Source organism: Triturus cristatus, chromosome 12 (genome assembly GCF_964204655.1).
Source record: "Triturus cristatus chromosome 12, aTriCri1.1, whole genome shotgun sequence".
Classification (NCBI taxonomy): Eukaryota; Metazoa; Chordata; class Amphibia; order Caudata; family Salamandridae; genus Triturus; species Triturus cristatus.
Genome location: NC_140595.1, coordinates 135,223,599 through 135,236,873, shown reverse-complemented (window position 1 = coordinate 135,236,873; position 13,275 = coordinate 135,223,599). Strand labels below are relative to the sequence as shown.

Here is a 13,275-nt window from a genome sequence, read left to right as displayed (position 1 = left end):
CAGGCGCATTCGCCAGATCATTAGAAAAAGATGGGAAGTGTTGAAACAGGAACCGGATTTCAACGACCTCTTTTCCACTGAACCTATTTTTGCTTTTACTCGCAGTAAAAACATTAAAGACATTCTATCAACATCACCTACAACTGATCACGAAGAGTTCAAAGGCATGCAAAAATGCTACAATTGTGTTAATTGCCACAACGTAATCACTGGCTGCGTTATCCATCATCCACGTTCAGGCAAAGCTATCAAACTCAGGTACACTGGCACCTGTGACAGTACCAACGTCATTTACACCATTAAATGTCCCTGCGGCTCAATGTATGTTGGCAAAACTTCCCGTAAAATCAAAACCAGGATCTCAGAACACAAAAGTTCCATCCGCACCAACAGTCTTAAATCCCCTTTGTTTTCCCATTGGTCAGAACATCACCACACCATCGCACAACTAAGATTCACCATACTAGAAATGATGCCCCGTAACACCCAGATTAACACAGAAAAGTTACTCTCACAGAGAGAAGTTTGGTGGATCAAGTACTTACAGACCTTGATACCCTTTGGTCTCAATGACAGATTAGAGATGCAATGTTTTTTATAAACATGCACTTTTGACATCTGGGTCTTGTCTAAACTGTTCTCCTGTAAGGGTTAGACTGTGTCCACTCTGTTTTATTACGCTTTCAGTCTCATTTTTCCATGTGAGTCATGTCGAGTCATTGTCTTTAGATTGTACGTCTGTTTCAGACTAAACAATTCAATATGTTTTTTATTTTTCTTCCTCTGCAGTAACCTTGATTCACGTTGGTCCTTCCATTTGTTTTTCTTGTATCCGTTACCACGTTTTTCTAACTCATTTATAAGTTTGTCCAACAGTCCTCTCTTCGTTTTAACTAGCAACATCATGTCCTTTCATCATAATTTTTTCTGTCTAATTTCTTTCTTTGTTTGCACTTTGGCCCGTTTTTTAATTCCTACTCAGTTTCACTTTTGCCCCAGACAACTCCCTCCTCAAGCTGTGTTTCTTTTCCCCATTTTCATGCCTCACATTCGTTATTCGCCCTGTACACAACACATTTCTGTTAGGTTGAGCACAACAGTACTTGTTAGGTCACCCGATATTTTATTTACATCACAGTGATCTTTCAGTCACCATGACAAGCGCATCGATGTGTTTGCAGACACCCATCTTTTTTTCAACTTTATTGTACACAATACAGGCTGCCGTCACATTTTTATGTGCGTTTTCCTGCAAACAGTTCAGTCCTCTTTTGACCTTCACTACGTCCGCCAGGACGCGCCTGCGCAGCACGTCCCATTAAAACATCCGGTTAGTCAGTTTCCCGACTACCGTTTCTTCGGAGGTTTACAGTGAGCGTAGTCCGTTAACAGTTAGAGTCTTCGCCCCATTAGAGAATTCCAGGATTTGATGCCTCATTGCAGTGTCTTACATGGTTTCATGGTAAGCCTTCGTTCTCCCTTTTTTTGCATAAATCCCGAGCTTCCGTCATGTACGGTTTCTCGTTACATCCCGTTTTTTCTTTCTATTTCACAGCCAGCTTGAGTAGTTCCACACCCGGGAGTTTGGCCATTGACTCGGCCACACCATAGCACCACAGCATTTTTACTACACCGCATAGCAGTAAGTTGTTTTCGGTCTTGGCCATTATTTATTCATTCACTTCACCATGAGCTGGTTTTTAGATCATTTTTTTCTATACAGCGTTCTGTGGCATTCGGCGCTTTCTGTCTGCTCCGCATTGAGTATCATCGTCTTTTTGAAAATCAGTAAGAATTCGAGCTTTGTTTTTCTCTATTTCAGTTTGATTTCACGGGTGACTCCTATTAAATGTGCTTCACACATGACGGTTATCTTTGGGTACTTTGCACATTCCATTTAGTTTCTCTGACACTGAAGATTGACTCGTTTTTTTCATTTTACCTCCTAACATTTCATTTTCCTATTGAATTGCTCCTGTCTGATCCAGGCTAGTTTTGAACTCCCTGTGCCTTGATACGCTGCATCTTGTCAATGTTGTATTACATAAATCCTTATGCATTTGTACAGCAATGGTTTTCAATGATGTTTTCTTTCATTTTTACAGCTGCCCCTGAAGAAGGGATGTGAATCATCCCGAAATGCATTGGGCTTGTTTTTGATTTTCTCTAGAACTGACGATAAAATTCACTGCCTCTGTGCAGTTTGTCATTGAATGTATTATTTTGCTTCATTTGCTTTACTGTTCGCAGATTGAACAGTTACTATGTTGTCATTTCTTTAATACAGTGATTTTGCAACAAACTAAGTGCTGATTGTTCATTAGATTGTAGTCTAAATAAGTTCAAATTCACGGTAATTTTGCCTAGTTGTTTAAGACTATTGCAACTGTTTCTTTCTACCGCAGTGCACCCAGTACACTGGTGTCTGTTCACCTGTAATCTTCCATGCCATCAGCTAGAGGTTGCCGCTCATCAGCAGGTGATGAGGGTTCCCTGACAGATCACTTGGAAGATGAGGATATTGGTGTAGATGGGTTGGAGAAGCCCAAGAAAGTTCCATCCGAACTGGAAACCACGCTTGCGACTTCCACATCGGGGTGGTGAATGAACACCACTTACACCTTCTGCCAGTGCACCGAAGCCATCAGTCGCTAGATCATGGCGATGGGGGGGAAGGCATATCCCTGCTGCAGTGGCCAATCCTGCAGGAACGCATCGGTCGCCACTGCCCCCCGTGTCCGGTCTCCAGGTGAAGCACCGGGGAAGCCAATGATCTAGTCAGTACACAAACAGGTTGATCGTGAACAGCACCCAGAGGGAGGAAATAACCTAAAAGTAGCCTCCAGAGTCTCGTATCCCGAAAGTGGCGAGAGTGTGAGTCGCCACTTGGATGACCGACCCTGGGAGGTGTTCCGCTGTCACCGAAACGTGGTGCTCGAGGCAGTACTCCTAAAAATCTTGGCCACATCCGAGAGGGCCTTGGACTGTGTACACCCCCAAATGATTGCTATAGCGGACCGCCGCCACATTGTCCATCTTCAGCAGGACGCACAATTACACCCTGTCCCTTGGCCAACATTTGACAGCAAAGGAACCCGCCATCAATTCCAGACAGTTTATATGCTGGGACTCTGAAGCTCCTCCCTGGCCTCGTATGAAAGAGGAACATACTGGGAGTATGTGAGACCACGGTAAAGATTAAATGCTTTCAAATGCTGTGGGACTCGGACATGGAGCGGGCCTGCACACTTTTGCCTGAATTGAGAATGACAACAGGCTTACCACCATTGCTGTCTGGTGGAGAGAGGTTCCCTGTTTCGTTAATGTTCTCCTCACCTTGTGCCAGATATTGGCTATTTTTCAGGAAGGAAGGCTTAGCGTAGACCCAGAAAGATGGTGAGGCCCGAAAGGGGCTAGGCTTGACTTCGCCTGGTTGATTACAAAACCGAGAGACTGTGGGAGATGCGCTGCCATTTGTAGGTTAACCCCATGCCTCCCCCCCCCCCCCCCCCCAAAGAAGTACATGAAGTGAAAGGAAAAGTCACAGTGAGAATTGAAGGTAGCTCCTCTGCTGTAGGGTACATTGCGTTGACCTCTGGGGTCCAACTGCCCTTTGGTGGGCTAGAATCCCTCAAAGCAGGAGTAATCTGCCATTGTCCCTGCTGAGAAGGTTGGCTTCTGCTGGAGGTGAAGTACTGGGAACTTCCAGACGAGCGCCCCTACCACATCCAGCCCCAGAGAAAGCATGTGCATTGAAAATGCGCTTAACAGTGGATTGGGCTTTGTCGAGTGAGTTGAGTGTGGAGACAAACTTGCCAAGCTCCTTGACGAACGGATCACCAAAGAGCCCTGCTTGCGCCACCTGACCCACCTCTGAGGTGGCCAATTGTCCCAGCTTGCTGTTGATCTTAATTAGCAAGGACCTGCATCTCTCAGTCAAGATAGTGCATTTAGTGTGAACAAGAATGGTCCTCTGGCCTAGCTGGAGAGCACATCCACCTTGGCGTCCTCAGACATATAACATTTTTTCACAAACTGGCCAGTGACCTCCAGGAGTTTATCCTGGCACGACCGCCAGGAGCAGTCGATACCCTTCTTAGGGTCTTTGATATATTTGGCTAGAAACATGGCCATCTGCGCATCATTGTCGGGCGTGAAGGCCACTGTCCCTTCCAAAGCCAGACGGAGACGTTCTGCACAAAGGCTGTTACGGACCTCCTCATCAAGAGGCTTCCGGAGCCTTCTGGCCACATACTCTGTCACCATATTACAGCACGTCCACTCCGAAGAGCGGGGATGCATGAGGACCTTGTGATCCAAGAGGTCTGACTGAGTTTCGGAGGAAACCTCCATAGTAGGCAGAGGTCCAGTAGGGCGGGGTTGAAAGAAGGTCTTCAGTATTGGACATGATCAGAATCGCCTTCTGAAGATGTGTGGGAACCATCTGAATGTAGGGGCGGTTGACCCAGGCGCTGCTTCGCTGGGATGTGAGAAGTGGGTGGGGCTAGTTGAGTCTGGGGGTGGCGATGGATCCGCGCCCTAAAATGCTTTCTTCAACCTAGCAAGAGTCCAAGTCCACCTCCGAGTCGAGCCGGCATTTGCGTGGATTCTCAGAGTTGGAGATAGAGGCCGGCTATGGAGGTTCTGGGGCCAAAGGCCCAGGACAGTCTTCCCTTGGTGCTAGGGGTTGTAGGCACCTCTGTGCCAGTTCCATAATTTTCTTCTCCAGAGGGGCCTTTGCGACTGAGACCGCTACAATGATCGAGGCATCTACCTTGTTACAGAATTAATCTGTGACCGGAAATATTCTACGCCGTCGTCCTCATAATATTCCCCATACTCCTCCATAGGGTTTGCAAGGTAGGGATAGGTAATGAATAAGATATAGATGTATCTGCTAGGTGGTGGCCACCCACCAGGTAAGAGTGAGGTTGAGTGGGGCGGTGAGCCCCAAGGAGCACCCAGAAGCCTGCAGTCACCCTTGTAGGGCTCTTGTGAAAGGAGGCTGACTAGCAGCTGAAGTCAACAATGGTAATAATGCTTTAGCAGGCACCAGACCGTAAAGGCCTGACTCTGTGGAACAATATATGTATGTGAAATCTAGTTTCAGCTAGGGGTTTCAGAGAAAGCAAGACGGTGGCGCTCAGGCAGGTTACCAGAATAGTGTATAATAGGAATGAAGAACTAATGCTTCACGGTGCAACCAGGGCAGAGGTAGACCCCAAACCTCTGGAAGAGTTATGAGCCAAAAGGCCCTAAACACTGAAAACATAAAACAAGTCCTGGGCACACGTAGTAGATAAACAGTTGTTACAATAATGAAAATTATCTGGAGGTCGACACCGATGGTTCCATTAAAGCTGTTTTATGTAAGAGGTATTCGTGAAAAAAGCAACAACGCCAGCCGACACGTGTTTCGTCAACAGGTCCATGCCCGTGACTCTTCAGGGCTGAATGAAGCGCTATGCGAATAACGATGAACCGGGGATATTTCCGACCCGGTTAACGGGTATGATAGGGAGCCGGAGGTATGGCTGTGAGAATATGCGTGAAATACATGGGTGGGTGCGTCCGTGAAATGGCGGAGCCTGAAGGTGAAGGAACCAGCCTATAGACTAGCATAGGCTGGTTCCTGCACCTTCAGGCTCCGCCATTTCACGGATGCACCCGCCTGTGTATTTCACGCATATTCTCACAGCCATACCTCTGGCTCCCTATCATACCCGTTAACCGGGTCGGAAATATCCCTCAAGAAACTGTATGAATGTAAATCCGATTCTCCTGGCGATCCCTGCCCAGCCCAGTTTTTTTTAACTACTGGCCCCTTGTCTTAATGCACCCCCCCCCCCCCCCGAACCAGATTTGGAATTCTTCTTTGAGTTCAGGCGTCTACCCAGCAGCATGGAAACGAGCATTCCTACTGCCCTGCCAATCCTCAAGAAGCCGGATGCCAACCCTGCAGAGCATAAAAGCTTTAGACCCATCTCTGTTCTACCAGCACCGGCTAAAATTCTTGAGCACGTAGTTGAGTCCACTCTCTGAATTCCTAGAATCTAATCATTGATTCCATGACTCCCAATCTGGCTTTAGACCAGGGTACAGCCTGGAGATCGCACTCCTGGAAGTTGCGGAGAGAGTTTGCGAGACCACAGACCAGGACAATGCAGCAATGCTAGTGCTGCTTGACCTGTCTGCTGCTTTTGATATGGTGGCCCATCCGTTTCTCCTGGAAAGACTTCAACATGTGGGAGTTCGGGGTACTGCTCTGTCCTGGCACAAGTTTTTTTGCACCCCTTTGTCTCCCTCCAGAAACCCCTTGTATGCGGGGTTCCCCAGGGATCAGCACTGAGTTCTCTACTCTTTAATGTATACCTCACCCCACTTGCAACCTTAGTCGAGACGTTCGGGGTGAAAGTGATCTCCTATGCTGATGACACCCAGGTGATGTTCTCTTTTAAAGAACAATCCGAGGTTGCTTTTGTCAACTTTAGATGGTGCCTGAGTAACATCTCGGCCTGGATGACCCAAAAGTGCCTAAAGTTGAATTCAGAAAAAACTGAGGTGCTCTTCTTCAATCAACCAGTCCCGCCACCCTCTAAGCTTTGGTGTCCACTGGAACTGAATCCCCCACCGGATCCAGTGGATTCAGTGAGGAATATGGGGTTTAAATTCGATAATGCTCTTTCTTGTAAGACCCAGATTCGTCAAGTCTCCTCCTCATGCTTCTGAAAATTGCGAGCTTAGAGAAAACTCCTCCACTTTCTCCCGCTGGACTACAGGAGGACGGTAGTTCATGCCCTGGTCACATCTTGCTCGGACTACTCTAATAGTCTCTACATACGACTTCCTGCATATCTGTACCACAGACTACAAATAGTTCAAAATGCTGCGACCAGATAGATCTGTAAGGTCCTCTCCGTCATTCCATCTCCCCCATCTACGGAGCCTTCACTTGCTGCCCATCAGTAGGAGAATTTAATTTAAGGCACTTAATCTGGCTTACAGAGCCACCAGGTGTCGAGGCCTGGTATTCCTGAGATTTAGATTACAAAGTTACCAACCAACCAGGTCCCGAGATCAAACCACATGAAATTGCTCACCACTCCCCGCTATCGTAAGGCCAGGGTAGGCGGTAGAGCATTTGCGATCAAAACCGCGAAGCTCTAGAAAGCCATGGCTTTTTATCTACGAATGACGGAGCCAGAATCTGCCTTCAGGAGAGCTCTAAAAACCTTGGCTCTTCAACCATACCTAGTCCCTCATCCTTCTCTGTGCTATTGTGTGTATCAGCTGCCTTAGCGCCGGGACACCTCTGTGGGAGGTAGCTGTGCACTCTATAAATGTATAAATCAAATAAATAAGCCCACGAGGGCGCAAACACCTAATGTGAGGGGGCTGCGGTGAAATACAAGAAAGAGAAACGCGAAGCACCACAGTGGTTATTTGGAGGTAGCACACCGGGGACGCGGTAGAGATATGAAAAACACATGCACTTTCATGTAGAGCTTTAGCGAAAGAAAAAAAAGTAGTTCCCTAAAAGTGATTAGTAGGAGATCTCAAGTAAGACCAACCTAGAGGCTCCAGGTGAGGGACAAAGACCAGATCTAACAAGATGGACAAGGAAAACCATTGAATAAGAAGTTGAAATGAATGGCAAAGCCAGCCAATAGAAAGCAATGGGCGGTCCTTAAACCCACTTTAAGTTCTTGGTAAGCTCACAACTGATCTTTTGCCACCAAACTGCTTGTGCTGTCTGGTAGGCTTGAGTGAAAAACTATATGTGAATGTTTCTTATCGAATTGAATCACGTGAAACATAGGACAATCTTTTGTGAGCGGGCTGCAGATATAAGTGAGCGCACTTTATTGGCTCCTCCAGTGCTTGGAGGAGCACTGCAAGGAGCAGATGTAGCAATCTCTGAAAAGATATGTTTGGGGGAATGTGGCTCGTGTTTTTTTTTTTTTTTTTGGAAAGATTTTATGAAGCACAGACCAGACCTCCTGTGCATCTGAACTCTGTACGTCAAGGAGAAATTGACTGAAAAGAAACCTGCATTTAAAAACAAGAAAGTATCATAACTGTCATGTGTTGACGGGTCATAATAAGGCTTTCATCTAATAGCGGTAGTCCTTCTGTTATTGTGTAACATATGCAAATATCTAGACCATCTAGTCTTCGGTGCCTTATAAGCCAGGCTTAGCAGGTGGGGATTAGGAGAAAGGTGGAGCACCCCGTGGTTTTCAATTTGTAGCTAACATCCATAGCATTTTGATGTGGATTGAAAGTTAGTGGGTTTAACCCTAGTAACCAATTCTTTAGTAGGAATGCTTCAGAATCTTTTTGCACATGGCTCTGTTCTTCCTGATTCTAGGCGTCCCAGCGGCATTCCAGAGGAAGACTTACTGAGCACCATGGTTCCGTACTATCTCCAGCAGAAAGAATACATGCGGAGGTTGCTGAAGGAGAAAGAAAGCGAGAATGCCAAGCTGGCGGAGTCTGTTCTAGCCGGTCGGGCAAGGATTGCTGCATTACAAGATCAGATCCAGAAACGGAAGGAAGCTTGGAAGGTAACCTCTGTTCAACAGTGGCCGTCTAGTGCTAACCACATTCAGAAGATGCAAGTCTCATGTTAGATGCTCGTGCAACACTTGCCCTGTTCAAGGCTGATTCAAGCTTTTTGGGAACACAGAAATATGGGCATCAGAGAAAATTCTAACTAAATGGGAGGAAGAGGGAACTAGTATTTATCTGTCTAGTTTGGACCCTTGGGACCAGGGTTCTAATTCTGGACTCAGTGCTCGATCAAAAATCATATGATTCTTAGCAAATTATGTAACCTCCCTGTGCTCAATATTGTGAAACCTAATTGTGCAATTCAAACATGCTCTAGATAAATGCCAATGCAGTTATATAATACATACATAATGTCATGCTTTTTAAGCGTTTAGGAACAGCAAACACTGTCCGGAAACAGTTGAGACATAGAAGGGCAATCTAAAGAGGAAAAGAAAAGGTTGTGCAAGCTCTGACTCACTTCCTCTATCAGCAAAAGACAAAAAGCTCTTAAAAACTTGATAACTACCAGAATTAGGTGTTTAAGAGAAACTGGACTCTTGAATGCTTTCCAGAAGCAGTTTGAAACTAGATCAGACCACGAGAAGCCGCCCTTGCTCCATTTAGTCTAAATAGTGCTGCAGGCTGGCTTGAAGCACCAGCTTTGCAAGTTAATTAAGTTAATTAACCATATCTGACAGCGAGTCTCGCATCTGTATTTACTGTTTGTGGGACAGTGTTTAATTTGCTCTGGTGGTTGTATCCGGCCCTACTTTTTATGGACCTGGCTTAATTTTCATATGCAGACTTTGACCCAGAGGGAGAGAGAGAAGGGTACAAAAGGGAGAAAGAAAATGATATGAAAAAAGTGATAGAGGAAGAAAGGAAAACTGAAAAACAACCTGCAAGAGGGAGAGAAAGAAACATAAAGTGTAAGAAGAAAGATGCATGAGGTGGAATCAAAACTATGCAGACTTGGTATTCAGCAACTCTGCTGGGGTGCTTCTGCGCCTATCATTATTACTATTATTAGGAAGCAGTGCTTGGTAGGCTTTGACAACACGCAAGAGAGAGTAGTGACAGTCATTTACTTTCACTCCCATAAACGTGCATATTCTAAATAATGGTTGACATTAGAAACGTAAATGAAGATGGACCTCCGTCTATGGGTCCTATGAGTGAAGAACATTGAGCCTGCTTATTGCAGCTCTGCTGGCGAGGGGGTAAGGAGGTGTAATTGTAAAAAAACAAAAAAGATTTCCCTTACCTCTCCATCTCTCTGCCCCACATCGTCTCTCCTACCCTCAGAACAGGATGCAGCAAGGCTCCAGCTGAGCCAATCACAACGCTGCAATGAAGCGCTATGATTGGTCTGAGCCCCGTGGTTCAGCGCTCAGACGGGGACTGGGGGCCTGGGCATGTTCTAGTGTGCATGACTGTTTGGCTAGCCAGAGAGGGCTGGTCAAAGCATCATGTGCACTTTAGTGTGCCCATCAATACTCCCCTGCTCTGTCAGTAGAGCAGACCCGCCCTCATGATGCCGCAGCAGGGAAGAATTAAATGATAATAACTAAGCGTTATCATTTTATTTTTCCTTTCTTTTACTGCTGCACAGCAGCAGTGGGGCGATACTCCCCCACCTTAGTGGAGGAGCCACCACTGGCCATCTCCACTTGTAATATGGGTCTCTAGAACACCATTCATCCTGGGCATTTCAAGAAGAGAGATTCTGTTTGCGAGACCTGTATATCATGCATGACAACAAAGCAAGTGTTACAGCCCATTGGACCAAGTGGAATTTTATTTTGCCCCATTCTTGGAACTCCTCTCTCCATTCAATTGTTTCTGCTACCTAGACTGAGGCGAGACGCCACCTTTTTGGTGGGGAGTAGACAGGGACATTGCTTCTTACACCTAGGCAAATGTTGGCCATAAAGAGAAGGCACTCTGAGATGCGAAGAGGATTCATGTGCTGTCCCTTTACTGATGTAGCAGTACAAGTACAGTGTTTATGCTTTGGCCAGTTGATGATTCTCCTTCATCTTGGAACAGAGGAAGAAGTAACAGTATATCCCAAAAGCCCTTATTCGCTTACCAGGAACAGTATTTTCCCCTCTACCCACACTCTCGCACACACTGCAGAATGGCAAGACCATGACATCCGGAGCAATTGGTTATTCTTGGAGTTGAGACTGTCCTTGCTGCTAGTTAGTAGCCTTGCATGTAGGCCCAGTACCGTTTATCTCTAAGACTTAACAGAAAGGTATAGGACGGTCCCTAATCTATTCACGAAGTTAGCATTCTTTTAAGTTCACTCTTTTTATCACTAGAGAAAAGATTCATGTAGCAATAGGTCGAAACAGGATTGCTATGTAAAAAAATTAAAACTGCAAGTTAAGTTGTCCAGTGTTCCATTTCCTAAGCCTCAGTATTTCCTAACAAAGACGATGTACAGAGATGTAGAGAAACTGCTAGCAATTGTACATGGAACATAAAGAATATGTCGCTCGTCTTGCAGATTAGTTTGGGGTGTTCATCCAGTGAGGTTTTATTTTGTTTGGTGCCCTGTGTCTGGACTGGACTTGTGGGAAATGCTCTACCGATGGATTTCCATCTAAGCCTGAAATTATATTTAAATGTTTATAGCCTTTCCGCCTTGTACCTGGCATTTTAGATTATCTACATGTAACTGTTTGAGCCTTTTATACAGATGAAACATTTTCTAAATATATCTCCTTTTTTATTTCTTTAGGCAGTCAGCAAAGCACAAAGAGAGCTGATAATGTCTCTTCAAGAGCCAAAGTCGGAAAAGCTTAGATGGGACCTATAATTTAGAGCTTCTGGATTGATCAAGTAGGGTTGCATCTTTCAGTTGCACAGGCGAAGGTCAACACTGGGAGACCATCCCCACATTCATGCTATCAATTCAAAATGCACAGTTCTTCAAAATGTTTATTTGCCATAATCAGTTTTTTCTATAAAACTATTGTTGTAAATTGCATTTCTGGTCATTTGATGTTTCCTTGATCAGCATATAAAAGGTTTGCAGTGTATAAATATATATAATAGTTAAATGTGTCTTGTAAGGCTGTTAAAGTGATAGCGTGTCCTTGAGCCAGACACACAAGCTATTTTCTAAGATGACCAATGGATGAACAACCTTTCAAGTATGGTTGCGCCTGACTTAAAAGTTCATACAAATTCCTGTCCAGATGTAGGCAGAAAGGTGAAAAATCACTACGCGCTACATTGCGAGAGTTTTATTGGCACTGCCGTTTTTGTCCTGATCCTGTATTGAAACCAGTTCAGCGCACACTGGTAGTATCTTCCACATCCTTTGAAACTTTAGGGTTACCGGAGTTGATGCAACTGTTATGTTAGGCTTGACTGATTCTGAAAAGTGAGACTTCTGTTGTGGATCCCAGCTAAATTAAAAGTGACTCCTCCAAATTCCCAATCGCAGCTGGAGATTAGAGAGGCTGTCATTTTAAATGGAGAGATTAGCTCCCTGGGAACAAATAAGTTATAGTCTGCATTTGTAGTTTCTGTGTTCAGCTTCACTGAAAGACCTGCTGAGCAAAGGAACTCTATTTCTTCTCCTGTGTCAGGAAACATCTATTCTTGTGTTGTAATTTTTTTTTTGACACTATTAATCTTTCTTTGGTTTCCAAATTCAGCCTCTGATGTAGTTTGCCGTTTCTGTATGTAAATGGTTTCAGTGAATTTCGGCGACCGTAAAAGAATTGCCCATTTTCTAAATAAACTGGCCTGCTATTTATTTCTCAAATCTAGTTCTTCCCTTCAGTTTGCTAATCCTTCACAGCTCGGTTGGATGCTCAATGGTGGTAAATCTCACTTTAAAACACCAAATCAGGCCGTGGTTGCGCCAGGTAAGTTCACTGAGTGATACAACACTTCGGTGTTAAATTTGCATGCATGCTTTCTGGTTATTGAGGGATTCAAAATATAGGTACTCTGAGAGACCTATACAACTACAAAATAAATCTATACATAGAAGTAGTATGTTCTTGTTTGGTTTACATGGACCGGTCATACCTTAATACAGTTCAACATTCTCCTACCGTCCCAACTAATGAAATCCATTGACACAACTGCTGAAACTTCTCCCGGACCATGGAAGCAACTTGACCTCACCAGCGTTAAAGCATCATTGAGAATGATCTAACGTGAGGAATGCACTTTTGACTCTTCCCACATTTTTAGCTAGTATGTTATAATTTAGAACAATCTACCTCAATCTGAGCACCAAAACTGACACATCCCTTTAGCAAATGAACACCATACCACCGTCCCATTATATATCCAAACATTGTTGCACTCCCTCTAATCCATCACTTCGAGTGCGGAGCTAGATGTTCGTGGTTTTAGTCCGATCCCTTACACTTAAAGTGGACCAATTTGTGGTTCTGTCTCTGGGCGGTAGAAGAAGATATTTTCTACCAAACTGCACAGGCACAGCATTCAGATCCGTAATATGGTTCATGGGATAAGATCTTTAAAGGGACAGTTCAAATAGAATTTCCTCTAAAGTAGCTTACCAAGAAGCAAAGTAATTAGCTGGTTACTACCTCAAGATGTGCTCCATGATAACTATAAGAATTTTATGGACTTGATCACTCTTCATCTTCTCTACCATTGATACAGCCTTGCTGTATATACTGTAGTGCAATGCGACTATTCACTAATCACATGCTCACCCCT

General features: G+C 44.8%; 1 protein-coding gene across 1 annotated transcript in view; it reads left to right on the top strand.

Annotated features, from left to right (window-relative positions):
* The window catches only part of PMF1 (polyamine modulated factor 1), a 65,040-nt gene extending 52,700 nt beyond the window's left edge, over positions 1-12,340 (top strand). The window contains exons 4-5 of the mRNA XM_085638996.1: positions 8,372-8,567; positions 11,306-12,340. Of these exons, the coding sequence (XP_085495122.1) occupies positions 8,372-8,567; positions 11,306-11,383 (274 nt within the window). The 3' untranslated portion in view covers positions 11,384-12,340. The remainder of the gene's footprint in view (positions 1-8,371; positions 8,568-11,305) is intronic.
* The last annotated feature ends 935 nt before the right edge of the window (positions 12,341-13,275 follow it).